Genomic DNA, 17,765 nt, shown 5'->3' with positions numbered 1-17,765 from the left:
GCGAAGATGGCGTTTCTGGTTTCAGGCTCCATCTTGTTCCGCAGCTTGGATTTTAGCATTTTAAGCTGACTAAACGTCCTCTCTACTTCGGCATTTGAATACGGCAGCACGAGCATAGACATGGCAAATCTGGCCACCTCGGCGAACACGTTTTCGCCGCAGGCGTCCTTACAGGAGTGAACTTCACACCAGAACGACCTTGTGGATGATATTTGCCTCCAGTTCAGGAGGGTGATTTTGCTCCACTGTTTTTAAATTTTTTCTATTGTCTCAGGGGGCACTGCCATTGCTTCCAGCAGAGGAATCAATGGCTCCTTCACGACGCACAAAGCGTTTTCGATTGATAAGAGTGATGTTTCCTGGAGAACTGTGATCTTGTAGGGACGTCGCTGACTGATTTGATCTACTAGCGTGGTAATAAACCTTATGCAGCTTTCTCGCATCACAGCTTCATCTGCGAGAAAGGACCCGTCGGTCTTTTGAGCTTTCACGTTGTTAACGTACGTCTCAAACACGTAGCCCAGATATGGCTTGGGGTTCAGTTGGTCCTCAAGTCTGCACGTCAGAACGTCAATCTGCTCTGTCGGAATTACGACATTTTTAAACAAGCTTTAAAGCAAAGTCATAAGGTCTTTCTTGCAGGGCGATTTTGAATCGGTGCACTGCGTGAGGTATCCGCCAGAAAGCCGCTATGTATGAAAATGGCCCGCCAAAAAATCCACTAGCCGCTAGACTAATTTTTTCCCCGTCAGGACAAAATGAAATCCGCCAGATTTAGCGTAAAATCCGCTAAATTGGCATCACTGCTCAAGCAGCTACTTTGTCCAAAGATTTGTTTCTTGTTTGCCCACCATTTTCCAACAAGCGTAACCGCTCTTTATCTCTCTCACCCTGTTTTCTAAAACTAATTTTTATAGAAAACATGGGCATAACGCTATTGTCGCTCTTTCAGTGGCGTTAAAGGGCACCAGGAACAAACCATCGCACACAAGAAGGTGTATAATTAGTAACTACCAATCGCGTAATGCGCAGAAGTATGTAATTTATGACCTGGAGGTTTTATGGCCTCTGATAGTAATAACACACTAAAGTGGGAGGGGCCGGTTGTAGCGTAGGAAACAAAAATATAAAAGGTTGTTCGTTTTATGAACATTTCTATAGCCTGGCTCATTGCTTAGAGCTACGCTCTACCAACCTTGCTTCACGCTCAACTACATTAGAACTTTACCTCGTGTTCTGAAACCGAGGGCGAGGTGCATAATAGAAAAAAAAATAACTCAGGCTTAACCCGTCTACACCAAGTTATTACGAGCGAAGGTAAAAAAAATGGCTGGATCTTATCTCTACTAATCTTGGATATGCAAAGCAAAAGCTTGGCTTAGTCTGGTAGAGTCTTGGTATCATTTTTTAACCTTTGATGTCACTGTATTGCTGAAAACGGCTCAAGGCTGTTCGGTCCCACGCAACGCTCACAGGATGATGCCTGGCCTCGCTTTGATTCACGGTGAACGCGGCGCAAGACGAGTCACGTAGCCAGAGACGAGCCATCGGCGCATGCGTGAGACGCTGCGGGATTGGTCAGCTGCCGATCAGCTGATAGGCTGCAACCACCACGGCCGCCGCCGCTTATGGTTAGGCAGAACGACGGAAAGCGAGGCTTTGTGCGCATCGCCGAAAGCTGGTCCGGCGAATCACGTGATGCACTTCGAGGGGTGTGTCGCAGAGGGTTTGTCTGCGGTCAAAAGGTGAAATTGCGCATCCGCGGCGAAACCGTTGAACAAAAGTAATAGAGCCTCGCCTTAAAACTGCACACAGTGCTTCGTAAAAGTTTGCCTTTGCTTGAGGTTTCACAGCCTGGTGTCCATGTATTGGCGGAGAGATGTTTGAGTGGAGCCCCCGGGCTCTGACGTAAGCTTAGGGACTCGCGCCACTGTCGTCTGCTACACTCCGCTTGTGAGGGGCAGCAGTGCCTGTGCTTCAAATCTCCCGCTTTGATGCTCTAGGGAATTAAAAAGCCTATTTTCAGTAATTCAGTTATTTTGCCAGCTTCACACAATTCTGGATAATTTCGAGTTCTATCCAGTGCATCTTTGCAGGACACGGGGGGAGAGGGAACAACTTTTTTAGCTTATTTGCGGTGTTCAATGCTCAGAGCTCCTGGGTAAGTATTCAAAATTCGTACGCTTCTCTAAAGTATTTTTGAGATGCTCTTATGAAGACTCAACAGTCTAATGCTACGTACCAAGCAGCGGACCCCTGCACGTGCATCACACAGCAGGACATTAAGCGGCTGTCTTCTATTTCTTTCGTAGTTGCTGACTTGTATCACATTAACATTTTTCCTCTGCCTAACGCATTACTAATGTTCAACCGTCACAAACGCCTTATTAAGAGGTTTAGAGATGTTTGGAAGGGTCAGAAAATTCGTGTGGATATGTTCTTCTGGCTCTCAGGCATACAGAACCCTCTTCACATAATGGCTTTCGTTATGACTGCGCGCAAGAACTGCCGCGGGCGTTGTTTATTCACTTGCAAATGCAATCAGAAGGTTTGTGCTATGCCACCGTGAAACGGTGCAGACAACGTTGCCCACATACTCTAAGGCGGCTTTTGTGCCCCGAATTTCTATCGTAACTAACCATAGTTGTCATAACGAATTGAATCTCAACACGAACAGATATGACATCATTACTGTGTTGAAGGCTTGATTTACTCGCTAACAAACGCAATAAATATTATACGTGCCGGTTTCCAGAGGAGCAAGAATCAAAACCGATGAATGTCCAAGCGGCTATTTATTGTTTCCCAACACTTTCAGGCGTAAATGACCTTTAGCGCGCCGGCGGCTAAAGGTCACTTGCAACGCCATAAATGACATTGAAAGGTGTAGCCTAGTAGAGCTGTCGCTCGAAACAAGGAATTATTGTTACAAAAATGACATTGTGGAAGATGTGAAAAAGTTGCAAAAGCAGTCACCGAACAGATGTAGGCTCCAACGAATCGTAGGATAAAGTGCGAGCTCGGGGCAAAAAAACGTACCTGAGATTCAAGCACGCCGCCTCCGTGTGCCGTGACTTTGAACGCGGGCTCCTCTGCGTACGGCAATGGAAGACGCACGTTCACGAATACCTGGAGACTTGCCGGGTTGTACACCACCACTGAAAACTGCGGCACCATTTCCGAAAAAAAAAAGGTTGCTGACACGTAGCTTGTTCTCGCGCAAAATACGCGCCACACAGAAGGAAAGCCGTCTTTGTGAGGCTGGCAGCTGGTAAGACTTACAGCAACGCAACTTACTGTCAAAAACACTAATAAAAAGTGCACCTCACGCAGTATCTCGCTCCTCGCGTGCTATGCTACGAGAGTGACCGTTTTCGTTCCCTCCAGTGTCGGTAACCAGTGTCCAGTGTCGTTAACCAGTCTCAGTAGGAGCGGAAGTGCTGCTACGTCATCTATGAACCCAGCCAACCTCTCTCCCCTCACTTCTGAATCCTCAGAAACCTGGTTTCGTCGTGTAAGTGTATGTGGTTTCGCCGGAGGAGTCATCTGCGTACACAGGACCGCCGAAATGTCCTTTTGCCTAGACATACACAGCTTCGCTTTGAAAGAGCGACTGACGATAATATCATTTCTGCAGGAGACTCCAGCGGCACTCATCCCGCTCTACAGGGATTAACGCAATGAATATACACAGTTCATTTATTATTCACTGAAGTTCGTCACTACCTGAAGTTGATTATTCGCCGGAGTTCATTACTACGTCGACGCGCAAGAGAAGAATTTTTATTCGAGGCAGAAACTCAGTAAACACAATTAGCGGCCTCGACCTGGTTTCGGTTTCGGGAATACATAGAGCCCCGTTATAAAGAAATCGCCCGTATTTGAGCTCTCGCTGTATGCGTAGTTTTCCATGGTCCCAGCTCTACTTCAGATTAAGCACATATTCCCCGCTTTTAACAAGGTACCGCTTATAACGAAGTCAGTTCCCCCCCGCGGGACTTGTAACGACGGTTTCCTGAATTGTGATCAATTCTTCTGTTGTTTAATGGTGCAAGTGTTCGTGCAAGGAGCGCTGAGTAAAAAAAAAGCGTACGTTTTAGATGGACTTACTGCTCTGTTTCCTACCAAACAGAGATTCCAGGTTTGTATGAACGCGTGGTTTAAAAAATGGTAAGTGTGGAGCACTTTCGGAGCCCGGCTTGTCGTAGCTCGTGCGCAGTCCCGCTGACGAGCCACCGCAGCCACACGACGTCACGCACCTAAGCAGAGGTGTCTAAAAGGCATCCGCTTGTCTCTCTATTCAGCCATCTGTCCAAAGGTTACGAGGACACTTGAACAAGAGGTTTATATAGACAGAACTGTTCGAAACTCCTGTAACCTAAGGCAGTGGTCATACACGACCCGATTATTTAGCGCAATAAAAACAGCAGGTACATTCGAGGCTTAATATATCTACTTAACCGGCATTCCCCACGTTCATTTAGTTAGGAATGCTGGTTGGGTTGGTTTTTACGATTGGAAAGGAAAAAAAGTGGCGGCGGAAGAAAAAATTGGCCGTGTAACATTTGCCGAGCAAATGCCGCCCTTCGCTTTCCCGCTCACCTCTTATGCTGTTCCTCTCCCGTCGCGCTCGTCTTAAAGTAAATACGCTAGACGTTTGCTGAAGTCAATTTAAATTTACCGCGTTCTTCTGGTCCAGGCCGGGTGCCTCTATGCCAGCGATGCCGTACGGCGGAGACGCACGTGAATCTAGGCGCCATATTTCAGCGTTTATAGAACCACATTTCCTTACTTCACGTGCGTTCCCAGCGGAACGTGGAATGTATTTACTGGAACATTTCGTAACTGTTGCCGTTTGATTTCTTAAAATGCTTCCAGAAGTTATAGTAGCGTGGGCGACAGAAGGGATGGAGTGATTTTTTTTCTGCAGTGGACATATTATTAAAGACGATAGTCTTTCTTGGGCTACTTAAACCCAGAAATTTTGGTCTGTCTGTATGTCTGTCTGTCTGTCTGTAACTCGATTCAGCCACCCGGCCAAAGTAAAATGCTTACTGCGCATAGTCTTATATACTCAAAGCCAAATGTAAACATCTAAGGCCGGTTTATATGTTCATACTTGTCAACGTTCTTGAACAAGAACAAGACATTACGAAAATATAACACAGAAAATTAGTACACAAGGGATATTTACAGTGTTCTTTTATTGAAAAATTCCTGGATGCTTTGTCTTTCGATAGCAAATGATATTCTACATCTACTGCAGAAAACCGCCACCTCCTGGCGGCATATAATAAATCACGCGGCAACCGCAAAGAAAGGTTCCACTAGCTAGGTTTCACGTTCTGCTTGGAACGCACTTGAACCATGGCAACGCGGTTCTATAAACCTTGAAGTCGGCCGCCTCGATTCACGCGCGTATCCGCCGTACTGCAGCGCTGGCATCGAGGAACCCGGCCTGTAGCAGTGCAACGCGGTAAATTCAAATCGCCTTGAGAAAACCTTTAGTGTGTTTAACTTGGGATGAGCGCGACGGAACAGGAACAGCATCAGAGGGGAGCGGGAAAGCCAAGGGGGGCATTTCCTTGGCAAATTTCTACGAAGACTATCGTTTTCTCACGACATTTGCAACGGAAGGAGCAGATACGTCGCCAATTTTTTCATTGGCTATCGCAAAAATTAAGCATCCATAAAGGAACACTACAAATATCCCTTGTGTATTGATTTTCTGCCTCATATTTGCGTTATGTTTTGTTCTTGTTCTACAATGTTGACAATTATGAACATTGTCACCGGACTAGGACGTTTAGATTTGGCTGTGGGTATATAAGACTATTACGCAGATTCTGTTTCACATTGCCCGGCTGTCTAAATCGAGAGACAGACAGACAGATATACAGACCAAAATTTTCCCGTTCGAGTAGCCCAAGAAATACGACGCGTTCAAAATGGCGCAGAAAGGTCCATCACGTTAGAGATGAAAGCAAGCAGAAAACGAACAGAAGTCTTGCTCGTGCTGTACCAGGCAGAAAAAAAAAGGCCGTTTATCTGCTCCTTCCGTTGCAAATATCGATGAAGGACGACAGTCGACTGGCGCCCCTGCCAAGTAAAGGCCTCCCTTCTCTTTCCCGCTCACCTCTCATGCTGTTCCTCTACAGTCTCCTTACACTGTAGAGGTTTGCTGAATCAATTTTAAATTTACCGCGTTCCACTACTCCAAGTCGAGTGTCTCCGTGCCAGCGCTGCCCAGCGGAACGTGGGTCCCACCTAGTGGAGCCCTTCGTTGATATTGCCGTTTGTTTTCTCAAATACCGCCAGGAGGTAGCGCTGGCAGCAGCAGGCGACGGTTTTCTGCCGTTGATGTAGCATTTGATTTGATATCGCAAAAACCAAACATCCATTAATTTTTTAATAAAGGAACACTGCAAATATCACTTATGTATTGATTTGCTGCTTTATATTTGCGTAATGGCTTGTTCTTGTTCGACAATGTTGACAAGTATGAACACTGACACCGGACTTAGAAGTTTAGATTTGGCGGTGAGTATATAAGACTATTGCGCAAACTTCGTTTCACGTTGGCCGGCTAGCTGAATCGAGTCACAGTCAGACAGACAGACACACAGTCACACAGACAGACCAAAAGGTCTGCGTTTAAGTAGCCCGAGAAAGACTATCGCTTTAAAACAGTTGCCAGTCCACGGTGGAATTAAAGTGTTGCGATCAGCCGAAACCAAAAGCCCCTGTGCAATCACGTAGGCTCTCGTCGGCGGCCGCCAATGGTACAAACTAGACCATGTGACGTCATAGAAAAAAATGGCCGAAAGTGGCTGGGTAGTAGGCGATGCCTCACACGTTTCCTTTTATACAGGGTGGTGCGACGATAATTGGAACACCAAAAAAAATTCGTGGCAAAACCGCCGCTCTGTTCGCACTCAAACTTTACATGAAGGTCGCATTTTGTGGTCGATTTTGTTTGACACCGGGAACAACCAGAGTTGCTGGATATAGACAGTTGCGAAACTCCCCATAAGCCCCATGTATCGAAAGCCGGTCTTCGGTTGCCCCCCTGCGCCGGGGCAAGCACGGGGCAAGTTGACTAGCCTGTCGTCTGTCGGCAGGACGTTGAAGCAGTACTCAAGTGCTTGCGGCTGCTGCCGTAAGTCATAAAAAGAAAAGCCGCAAAAACACAAGTAAATTTTACGTAATTATTGTGTTTTAATTTAAAAAGCAATCTTTATTTTACAGAATAATTTTGAATAATAATAGTTTAGCAAAGTTCCGTTTTTATCTCCTAGGTGCCGCGCGCGTCGACTTGCCCCTCAGCTTCCACGGAGTGGGGGGGCTAGCGCCGCCCGGATTCTGAAGCGGAGTTTCGCAACTGTCTGTATTGAGTAACTCTGGGAACAACGACAGTACTTACCTGTTTATTTTGAAAATAAATGAAAACGAGTTTTCCCCAAATGAAAATGGCGGCTGATTTGGGCGTGCGAGCCAGCGCAAATTGATATTTGAATGACGGCACCCGGCATGGAGTATTTACAGCGAAGCGCACGTTTGGGATTCACGGTAGGAAGTTGCCAAATGGTGTAGCAGACGATAATAAAATGCACCTAAGAAGGAGCCAAATGAGCTAGCAGACGACCAGAAAACCAGCGTTCACATTGTCTGATCGTCTGCTGCACCATTTGGCTCCTTCCTACCGTGCATCCCAAACGTGCGTTTCGCTCTGAATACCCACCGTCTGAATACCCACCTCTGAATACCCACAGGTGGCGCCGTCATTCCAAGATCACCTTTCGCTGGCTCGCACGTCCAAATCAGGCGTCATTTTTCCCTGAGCGAAGCGGCGGTTCGCTCAGGAAAAATTTCTAAAGTGTTCTAATTATCGTCGCACCACCCTGTATTTCGGATATTTTTGTAGTTTGCGATTAAATTGGTGTTATCGTTATCGGGACAAAGCCGTCTGTTTAATTAATCTAACTTGTATTTTGTCTAATGGCCACTTTGCTGAGGAGAGCGAGAGCGCGACGATCCGCCGGTGTTCTTACCTCGCGCACAGATTCGGTGTACGAGCAGTTGCTTTCGTTGAGCAGATGGCAAAAGTGTAGCAGTGGGGCATCACGGCGCGCCGCAGGCCCTCCCAGATCCAGCAGCGACGTCAGGCTCTTGGAAATCAACCCCTGCCGGTGGAGTACATGAGAGGGCGTGGTCGGATCACTCATACTATAGCTACTAGATCAGGCTTCAGAGTATCGGCACTCTTTTCTGTCATTGTTCTATGCCGCCGACACCGGCCATCGGTCGAACCGCGTCACGTGACATTTGTTAACCCCGGGATGACCCATGGGCGCTGACATTTTGTTGCCCCTGTGTTGCCGCGCGCGTGCTCTTAGGTAAGTCGTGATTTTTGGAGCGCAATGCGGCTGTATGACACGTTGAGAGGGAGTTTTCAAGCCCCCAGACAGGGTAGCGATGCCGGGCTGCTCTGTACTGGGCTGTTTCAACCGGCAGGAAGGCGGAAAACGCCTGAATCGCTTCTCGCTGGGAAAGAACGACAGTGGCCTAGCGTAACCTACAGCCACTTAAAAAGCGCAGCCTAATTACTGGCTCAGCGTAACATAGAGTCACTAAATAAGCTACGCTAGCGTAACCGAGCCTGACCCTATCGCACCGGCGCGCTGCTTCTAAATCTTAGAAAAGTAAACACAGCTGTCATGGTTGCCAAGCGGCACCCGGACCAATACCGCCCGTCAATGTCAGCAGCAATAAGTCGCATAAAGCTGGCTACCCTGGCGTCAGGCACCAAAACGGCTTCCGCTGTGCGCCAGTGTCGTTACTCCTATGCGTAGCTTATTTGGTGGCTCTAGGTGATGATGATGATGGTTAGTGGTTCTCCCTTTAAATCGGGAAGTCGGTTGTCAGCAACCGACTTGCCTGCTTTATTACTTTTACTTGCCCTGCTCCCAGCCAACCTGTACTGTCCTGACAGAGCCCTCTGACGGAGTCAGATTAAAACGCGGTACGCGAACTGGCTCCAGGGGGAGCCGTTGCACACAGAAATGTAAATTAATAGGTCACGTGTCATTGTTTCAGTTGAATCGGGTTTTGAACAGCGTGTTCTCGCCTAAAAATAAACGCAATTCACACAGGGGTTTGTGTCATGGGTGCTCGAGCCCTCTTTGCAGCACACTTTAGTCTGGCGAGCTTGGTATATCTAAAAACTCAGCTTTCAAATGTTGTAGGTCATAATCAGCCAGGCCATTTCTGCTTAAAGTGTTTAAAGTAATGCCGAGTCATTTGGGATAGAGGACAGATGCTGGACAACAATTGGTTGGTGGTCCATTTAAAAGGACAGAAAACCGATTTTTGTCGAGTATATTTCCTCTATACGAAATAAAAGGGCGTCAGTTAAAACACTTTCATCCGAAACGGGTATGCTGATAGCGCCCTAGAACATTTGAAAGCGGAGTTTTTAGATGTACCAGCTGTACGTGGCCTGTCGAAAGGAATGCTGGCAACATTGAAAGTGATCCGTGCGGCAATATACTGCACGTGAGATGAAAAGAGGTAGTTAAACCACTATACCGTTCTAAAACCACAATAATGTGGTCTTTTCTGTTACTTTATGGGGTTTCTGAATAGCGCATTGAAACCGACGGAGTTGTTTGGCCTTCTCCGTTTTCACAGGAGAAGCCGCCGCCTTTCAGACTTAAGAAAGTTTAGTGGCACATTAAAACTTTTTAAGCCTGTTTATTTGGAAATTCATTGCTTTTACTCCACTGCATAGAACGCTGGGTTTCATATGAGCTAGATGACGTGAACTCCGTAAAAATCGGTTGGTTTTCCCTTTAAGCTCGCGCTACGAAACGGCTGGTGGTATGAATAGTTTTACCAGGAGCCGTTTCGCTGTTATATACAGCAACGCCAACGCTGGTTTTTTAAAGTCAATTAGCGATAGAATGCTTTCGAATGAGCATCAACTTGCCTCGGCACTGATAAGCCCTTGGTAGAGCATTTTCGCGTAGTCCTTGGCCACGTCTTCCGTGGAAGTCCCCCTGGACAGATGGAACGGGGAAGCGCCGGTTGCTGACACTTTTCATTCGAGGAGGTTGCGCAGTCACGCGCTCACTGGTGGCCACTCACGTAATGGCGTCGTGGTGCTGCATCGTGGCTACGGCTTCTCCTGCGCACGCGCAGTTCACAGATATTTGCTATTAAATCTCGGAAACTTGCCTAAATCTGGCAGGGTAAAAATGCGAGATTCGTGTGATGCATCCGACAAAGGTGTGAGCTTGCAGTAGCTCAGGAATAAAGGCATCCTGCTCTGTAGAACGTGGTCAAAGCTGTGTGTTCAATCGGAGCAAGTCTCCCTCTGCCAAGAGGCAAGTACCTCAACTGCATTCTGTGCTTGAACACGTTGCCGGTATCTCGGTGCCAAGCACGTCACCATGTCGATGCTTGAAGCGTATGGATCGCGCGTGGTCTACACGGGCCAGCAAGCAGGAATGAATGAAAAAAAAAAAGTTCATTGAAAGGTACGACTTTTGTGGTTGTTAATGTGTGGAATCTCCAGTAGAGATAACCACTGTGTCTTGCCTTGTGTAGAGCCAGGTTCACAGATCGGTCTAGTCATCCAGGCTCGAGCTGCCCAGGGCTGCCTCCCATAGCTCAAATTTTTCTCTGATGTGTCTGCACGCCAATCGCATTTGCAGTCCCAGCTGATGTGCTATGGTGTGGGAGTGCGGCTGCAGGCTGGACAATCTGAACGGAATTTTCCAAGTTACACGATCCTATACTGTGGAGGTTTGGATAAATATGTGTTTGTATGTCTCCAGGAGGGGGCTTTCATTGCGTTTAGCTCTGTTATTTGGGAGAAGGGGAGTATAGTGCCCTGGCTGCCTTAAGGGCTTCTAGTCTTTCCCCATAGCCGTTGGATAGGGGGTTGAAAAGCTTTACCTATACCAATCACCAGACATGGTGCGTCCGCTCTTGTGAAAAAGGTTGCCTGGAGCATGCAGCCATCAACGAGGGCTGCTGCGCCAAATCAGTACGGACCCGTTCACCCTTTAGAACCTCCATGTAACTTTAGGAGGCCTCACGGACTCAACAATCATGACAGAGGAGTTCTGCGCTGTGTGCGTGCGGCTGAATGTCGCTTACACAAGACAAGGCACTTATGATTCAAGCTGTCACAGGCCACCTCCCCACTCTGCGCACTTTGCGGAGTGCGCTCTGGCACGGCGTTTCTCTCGCGTCCTTCACACACCGTGCCGACCGCGTTTTGCGCTCTAACCATCTCAGTGTTCACGTTTTCTGGCTTTAGTAGAACGGCCCCCCGGTGGCTCTTTTCGTTGTCCACTAGTATCGGTATTTCGTCGCCGTCAATCCTAGCACATCCCTTCGGCCTTCGTCCCGGCCCTGCACTCGCGTCACACTCCATTTCCCTACCGGCGCCTGCAACAGAACGCGATGCACAGCCGAAAGCGATACATCAAGCTTCGTGCCATAAAGTGTGCGCAGCGCAACGAAAGGAGGTTACTTGAACTGATAATTTTAGGGAAACCCTCTCGTGCAGATTTAGTTATAATCACCATAGCAACTCAGCGAAATCTGCTGTTCATAGCAGTACAGGGCAACTTTGGCAAAATCAGACGAACATCGGCGCGCGTATGTCTCCCCCCCATCTACATAACTGTCTCGTGTAGGCGTGGAAATGGGCACATCATTGTCTCTTCGAAAACAACGTACTTCACCGCACTCTAATGATCGAATGTTGTGGCGATTACCCTATGTAAGCAACACTTTGTAAAAATATTCGGGAAGATCTGCAACACTCACCCAATTTCCTCACATCAGAGGCTGTGCGGGGGTCTCCTGCAAGGACCGAGAGCTGCTTGCCAGCCTGTTAAGCGCAGGAACACGAGATAAAAACAGCGCATATTCTGATAAAAAGCGAACGCCAAAGTTACCGCAGGTTTAGTTCGACGACACGATATGCGACGCTCTTGAACCGCAGCAGAAGCGCGAAATTCATTGGAGCACGAAATTGAAATTAGCTTGTATTCTATCATCAACTAAAAGCACTGATGCTGGCACGAAGGAACAAGGTCAGAAGAGACAGCCATCCGCATTTTGTGGAGTGCTTGTTCTCCAGCTGAGATGAAAGCCAGCTTTTATAAAGTGGGGTATACCTACAAAGAATTTCCAAACAAAAAAGGCTGGGAACAAGTTTAATTTGCCGCTAAACTTTCTGTAATTTTACAGGTAGCGTCATGTAATGCCTCAACGTGACACTACTGTTCACATACAAACAGCTCCGACAGTTTCGATGCGTGTTTCATAAGCCGTATGAAGGAATAGAAAAAAATAGTGTGTTGCCGCCTGCCTCTCTTTTATGGTTGCCAGCAGTCATAATGGCAGCAAATCTAAGACTGGTAGCTAGATCTAAAAATTTCGCTGGCGAACGTTCTTGTTAACGTTTTCTTTCCTCCATGTTCTTGTGCCATATCAAGAAAACGGTTTCGGTTCTAGGTATTTTAAGTAATTCCCTTTCATTTGAGATAGAGAGCATATACTTCACAAAAGACGGCTGGCGGTCCTTTTAAGCTGATAAAAATTTGCAGTGCACAGTAAGAGAACATACTCATCGAGAAAGTATGGAGGCCAGCATGGCTGACGCTGTGGGCAACGATGCAACAGTTCGCCGAATAGGCAGTGGGCACGGCTATAGAGTTTCATACTAAGGTATACTATGCTCGGTTACAACTCAAGAACGGCACCACCTCATGTAGTGCATCACTCCGCCAAAGCGCCGGACCCGTGACGTCAGTGCGCGCGCGTTTCGAAAGGGGTTTCCTATGAATGCGAGATATCGTCTGCCTTGTCTCACGTAGTTTGTTTGTCGTCACTGGAGTCTTTTATAAGCATATAAAGTCCAAACAATTACGGGAACGCCTCACGCCATGTTCAAAATATTCCCAGTAACGCCCTACTTGCGCCGCGCGAAGAAACATCCGGCTACGGTGATAAGGCACAGCGGCAACTTCTGGTGCCGTTCTTAAGTTGCTACCGAGCATAAAGGGAAATCTGGCGCTACCGTCCAGGGGAGCCGCGCTTCAGCGAGCGTTCCGTCATGTACCGAGAAGGCACGTTCCACTTGACCTTGGAATGGCTTAAAGACAGGCTGAAAAGTTGGCTCTGGCTGCCAAAAAAACAACATCAGTGTGGAAGATTTATGAAACTTGTTTTGTTATTCTAGATGTGAAGCCCCCAAAAGATTAATTCGTCAGTAATTATTTAGAAGCTTCATGCACGATGAACAAGAAACAAAATGTTACCCTTTTTTGTTGATTTTAGCTTTGAGACAAAAAAGAAGCCATATGGCTAGCTCAGCCAAGTAGGCGAGGAACGTCGCTAGCGGCAATGGCACTGCCCACGGCGGCCCGCGTCTGCAGCGACAGATTTTCCTCTAGTATATATTAGTATAAAACTGTATGGTTGCAAGGACATCTTTTTGCACAATTAAGAGTATCTTATCCTTGTTTCGTCGCCACGCGAGTGAATTATCCTGTACAATTGTAGACAAAAGTCGATATTCTATGAAAGTTACTATCGAAATGAGTATTTGCGCCATGTACAGGTGCCGTCATAAGTAATTGTAGCAAGATTTTGAAATAATCACGAAATATTTATGTTAGTGGCTTTATGACAGCCACTACCGGTTTTCAAAAAGGTTTTTATATTAGGGAGGACTCCTTTAAACGCACACCAATGCAGCCACGCAGTTTCCGGACGAAGAAACTTTGGTAAATTTACGAGACCGTGTTCTAATTACTTTTTACGGAACCTGTACGACGTCTGCTGCCTATGATTCGTACCAACTATCGGAAGGCACATTATCATTCACTAGGGCAACTTGCTGGAAAATCTGACTGCCTGTCTTTAAAACCTTGTTTCTTTGGTATCGTTTAAGATACATATCAAGCAACATCTTATGTCAGACAAGTAAAACTGATAGTATAAATCTTCGTTCTTCTCTTTCTTTCTTTTACTATTTGCAATTACTATTGCCAAGTTAATCAAAAAGTGTAGCATTATTTGCTTGGGACGCTTTGACAACATTTTCGGATCTTTGTGTGTACTGTGTATGTATCTTTTCTTTGGTTTAAATTAAGACTACTTCAACTCAACTTAGCAGCCTGACGTTAGAGGCGTGTTTCTAGACGACTATTTCAGAACTAAAATTGCTGGCAGAATTAATGTCCAATGGTTTTTCGAAGTTCGACGCACGTTTTGGTTTGGGACAGCTAATGCGAGTACTCTGTGTTTGTGCGTGTGTGTTTGTGCGGGCGCAATAAACCGGCTCAAGCTTGTTCGTCGAAGGTTTTGTATATCATTCCATGCATCACCATTTTAATCCTGACTTTGACTTTACGAACACTATGCACACGGCGTTCCGTGAATTTTTTTTGTTAAAATTTCGCAGCCTACCGTCGAGATATCTACTGGATGATTGGATTCACCCTTTCCTTTCCGCTGAAAAGCATGTACAGGCTGCGCAGCCGGCGCCACATCGAATGCGATACTGAATGACCAAACGCCGGCGAAGCATCCGTTAAAACCTCTCCTAATCACGTGGTTTGCTTCCCTAAAGCGCACACGCGGACGGCCCAGCCGGCACTGAGAGACGAAGCGCAGGCAAAGCAGCAGTTTCAGCCTCGCCTAGTCACGCGGTACCGCAGCATCGAGGTTCCGCGCGAGCCAAGCGATAACAAAGAAAGGCGCAGCGTGTACACCGGTGGCTGAAGGTCACTCGCGACGCGATGAATGACCTTGAAAGTTAGTTTAGTAGAGCTTTCTCTTTGAAACATGCCGAGCTTTTTACTCGCCTGAAGGAATCCATTGGCGTAGCGCGTCATCATCTTCAGGTTCGGCCTGGTGGTGTAGAAGCCTGTCCAGGTTCTGCCACGATGATCAGTGTAGGGCATCAAGTCGCCCTTAAAGGAGGGCCAGGCCCGCGAGGAGGCGTGCAGAGCCTCCATTGAAGATTGGGGAAGAGAATACATGTGTTCAGGCTTGAATGAAACAAACGCGGTATTGGCATTATTCCAGTGCCTTAACTTGTTCTTCGAGCTAGTTCGGCCCCCATCCTAGTCGTAATCATGAAACTCTTCCCATTTTCAAGGAAGTATCCAAGCTTACCGCAATGTAGCACGCGGGACTTGAATGAACGAAATGCACTCTGGGCTCTGTGGAGCGGGATAGCTTGTTGGCCAGCTTCAAGAGGTTCTCCTGCCACGGAAACCTGCTGTCTCCTTCGACGAAGCTGAGGTCATCTCCGGACATCACCATCACGATGTCCAAGCCATACGTCTGACCCTGCACTCATAAAGGACGGAAGGGGGGGGGGTTAGAATGTCATGCATATTTGTCGTGGTATAAAAGAATGAACACAACGACGTCTACAGTAGGTGACCGGTAAACAACGCAAAGGCTCATGGGAACATCGTCTGCTCCCGCCACTACCGGTTCGAGATCTCTCCCGGTCTCCCGTACGACGGCGGCTTTTACGCTCGTGTGTGCATGTTGTTTATTTGTCACATAGTGCTTACCTTTCAGAGAAGCCCTATGTTGGATTAATCATTGTTATTCGTTAAATGCACGATGCATGGTCGTTTTTTGTCGGTGGAAACAGACAAACAACACGCACACATGGGCGTGAAAGATGCCGCCGTATGGGAGGCAAGGAGAGCTCTCGAAGCGGACATGGCCGGAGGAGACGATCTACCCATAAGCTTTTGCGCTTGTTACCGGTCCCCCATACCAGTAGAAGCACGTACCGTGGGAGTTCGGGCATGGCATGGTAGATTGTCAGCTTAAAGTTATATTTAAAGGGACCATGATGACGAACTTTAAGTTCATTATTGAAAAGAATGATTTCTATCGATAACAATGTAACCAATTTTATAATAAACTCCGAAAATATAAAGAAAACTCGGAAGAAAACACAAGTGGCGACTCGCCTGCCGCTTTCCGGCGATTTCTCTATGACATAATCTCGCTTTGGCTATTGGTGGCCACCGACCCGACCCAATGCCAAGAAGCATAACATGGCGATCGCAGCGTAGCCTGCAGCTCGTTTTGATCGAATCGCTTGAATTATAGAACACAGTGAGAAATGTTGCGTAAGCTACACTGGCCGAGGTTGAGCAGTTTCGCGTGGACCCTGAAGGGCCGTGCTGCGCAAGCCGAGGAGCATTGGATTGGATTGGATTGAATTGACTTCGTTTGGATCGGACTGGATTGGATCGGATTTGTATTGAATTGGATTGGATTAAATTGGTTGTATTGGATTTGATTGCAAATCCAATTTTGCAATGCAATGATATCGGAGTGACGTCATAGCCGTGGCAGACGCAGTGGCGTCAGTGCGTGCCCAGCTGTGCGTCTCCGTTGCGCAGTAGGCAAGTTTGACGCTGCGCCGGAGCCACTTGATAGCCTGTCGCGTGGCTCCTGGACAGCCGTGCTGTGCATGCGCGAGGAGCAGTGACTGGACTGGACCGGACCGGACTGGACTGAACTGAACTGGATTGGATTGAATTTGATTGGACTGAAGTGGACTGGATTGGATTGAATTTCTGAAGCTTAGCTCACGCTACGCATATATCCTGGCGTAGCCGAGCTAAGGCACTGCTAATTTTTTAGTTCTCGACCATAACACATCACTTCCTTCAATGTTACCTTACTCTTGCGCGCAATTTGGAACAGAAAGGGAAAAAGAAAAAATTAATTATTTATTGGAGAGTTTAGCTGTAACCTAAGAAGGAGCTGGCTACTGCAGAATTTGAAGTAATTAAAACGTACAATGGTTGTCCTAATGAACCACGAGCTTAAAAGTAAAAAGTTATATTTCAGAATTTTTTGTTGCGTTTTTTCGGTCAGAAAACGTCTTTCGACGCTGGAATGGAGCTGAGTGAGTTGCCAAAGACAAGTTGTCTGAAATTGAACCAAGTTGTATTTTGTCTTCATGACAAAATTTTATCACCGCCACGAGGATAAATAGAAATAAGAATAAATCTAAAGTAATGGCAAATACGCATGCTGAAGGAGTCCTTTCCAGAGTAGGTAACGAGACACTGGAACAAGTAGGATAATATAACAACCTTGAACAGATTGCGGTGATAGCTGATCCCAACCACGAGAAATAAATCTCTCGCACAATAAGAATGGGTTGGGGTGTGCTCGGAAAGCACTCGCAACTAGTGAAAAGTAAGCTACCTCTACCCCTAAATAGAAACGTATTTAATCAATGCATCCTCCCGGTGATTACACACGGAGCGGAGACTTCGCGCCTTACTAAACAACAGACAACAAACTTCGATGCGTCCAACGTGCCATGAAGCAAATAATGATAGGAGCTACGCTTAGGGACAGGATACGAGCTACCCTGGCTCCGGGTGCAAACTCGAGTGGAAGGTATCATGGTTCAAATGAAGAAAACGAAATGGCCGGCCATGTATACTCGGTTACAACTTAAGAACGGCAATGATGAATATTATGATGATTCCTATTGGTTTCCCCTTTGAAGCGGGGTGATGACATGTCATCTTACCAAAAAGGACTAATATAACCATGTTTTACACTCTTGGTTTAATACTAGCGCTGCTTAGGAGAAAATTGCCGCTGGTCGATGGAAGTTGCCGCTGTGCCTCATCACCCCAGCCGGACGTTGCTCCGCGCGCCGCAAGTAGTGCGTTACTGGG

At 47.0% G+C, this 17,765-nt stretch overlaps 1 protein-coding gene across 1 annotated transcript in view; it reads right to left on the bottom strand.

Annotated features, from left to right (window-relative positions):
- LOC144163769 (lysosomal alpha-mannosidase-like) overlaps positions 1-17,765 on the bottom strand; it is a 54,577-nt gene that overhangs the window by 9,843 nt on the left and 26,969 nt on the right. The window contains exons 4-10 of the mRNA XM_077694494.1: positions 15,205-15,381; positions 14,892-15,038; positions 11,842-11,905; positions 10,147-10,186; positions 9,989-10,058; positions 8,052-8,183; positions 3,040-3,165 (exon numbers count right to left, since the gene is read on the bottom strand). Coding sequence (XP_077550620.1) covers positions 3,040-3,165; positions 8,052-8,183; positions 9,989-10,058; positions 10,147-10,186; positions 11,842-11,905; positions 14,892-15,038; positions 15,205-15,381 — 756 coding nt within the window. The remainder of the gene's footprint in view (positions 1-3,039; positions 3,166-8,051; positions 8,184-9,988; positions 10,059-10,146; positions 10,187-11,841; positions 11,906-14,891; positions 15,039-15,204; positions 15,382-17,765) is intronic.

The sequence above is a fragment of the Haemaphysalis longicornis genome, unplaced genomic scaffold (assembly GCF_048455015.1).
Source record: "Haemaphysalis longicornis isolate Haplotype H1 unplaced genomic scaffold, Haemaphysalis longicornis Haplotype H1 scaffold_13, whole genome shotgun sequence".
Lineage (NCBI taxonomy): Eukaryota > Metazoa > Arthropoda > Arachnida > Ixodida > Ixodidae > Haemaphysalis > Haemaphysalis longicornis.
This window is presented reverse-complemented; position numbering and strand designations above follow the sequence as displayed.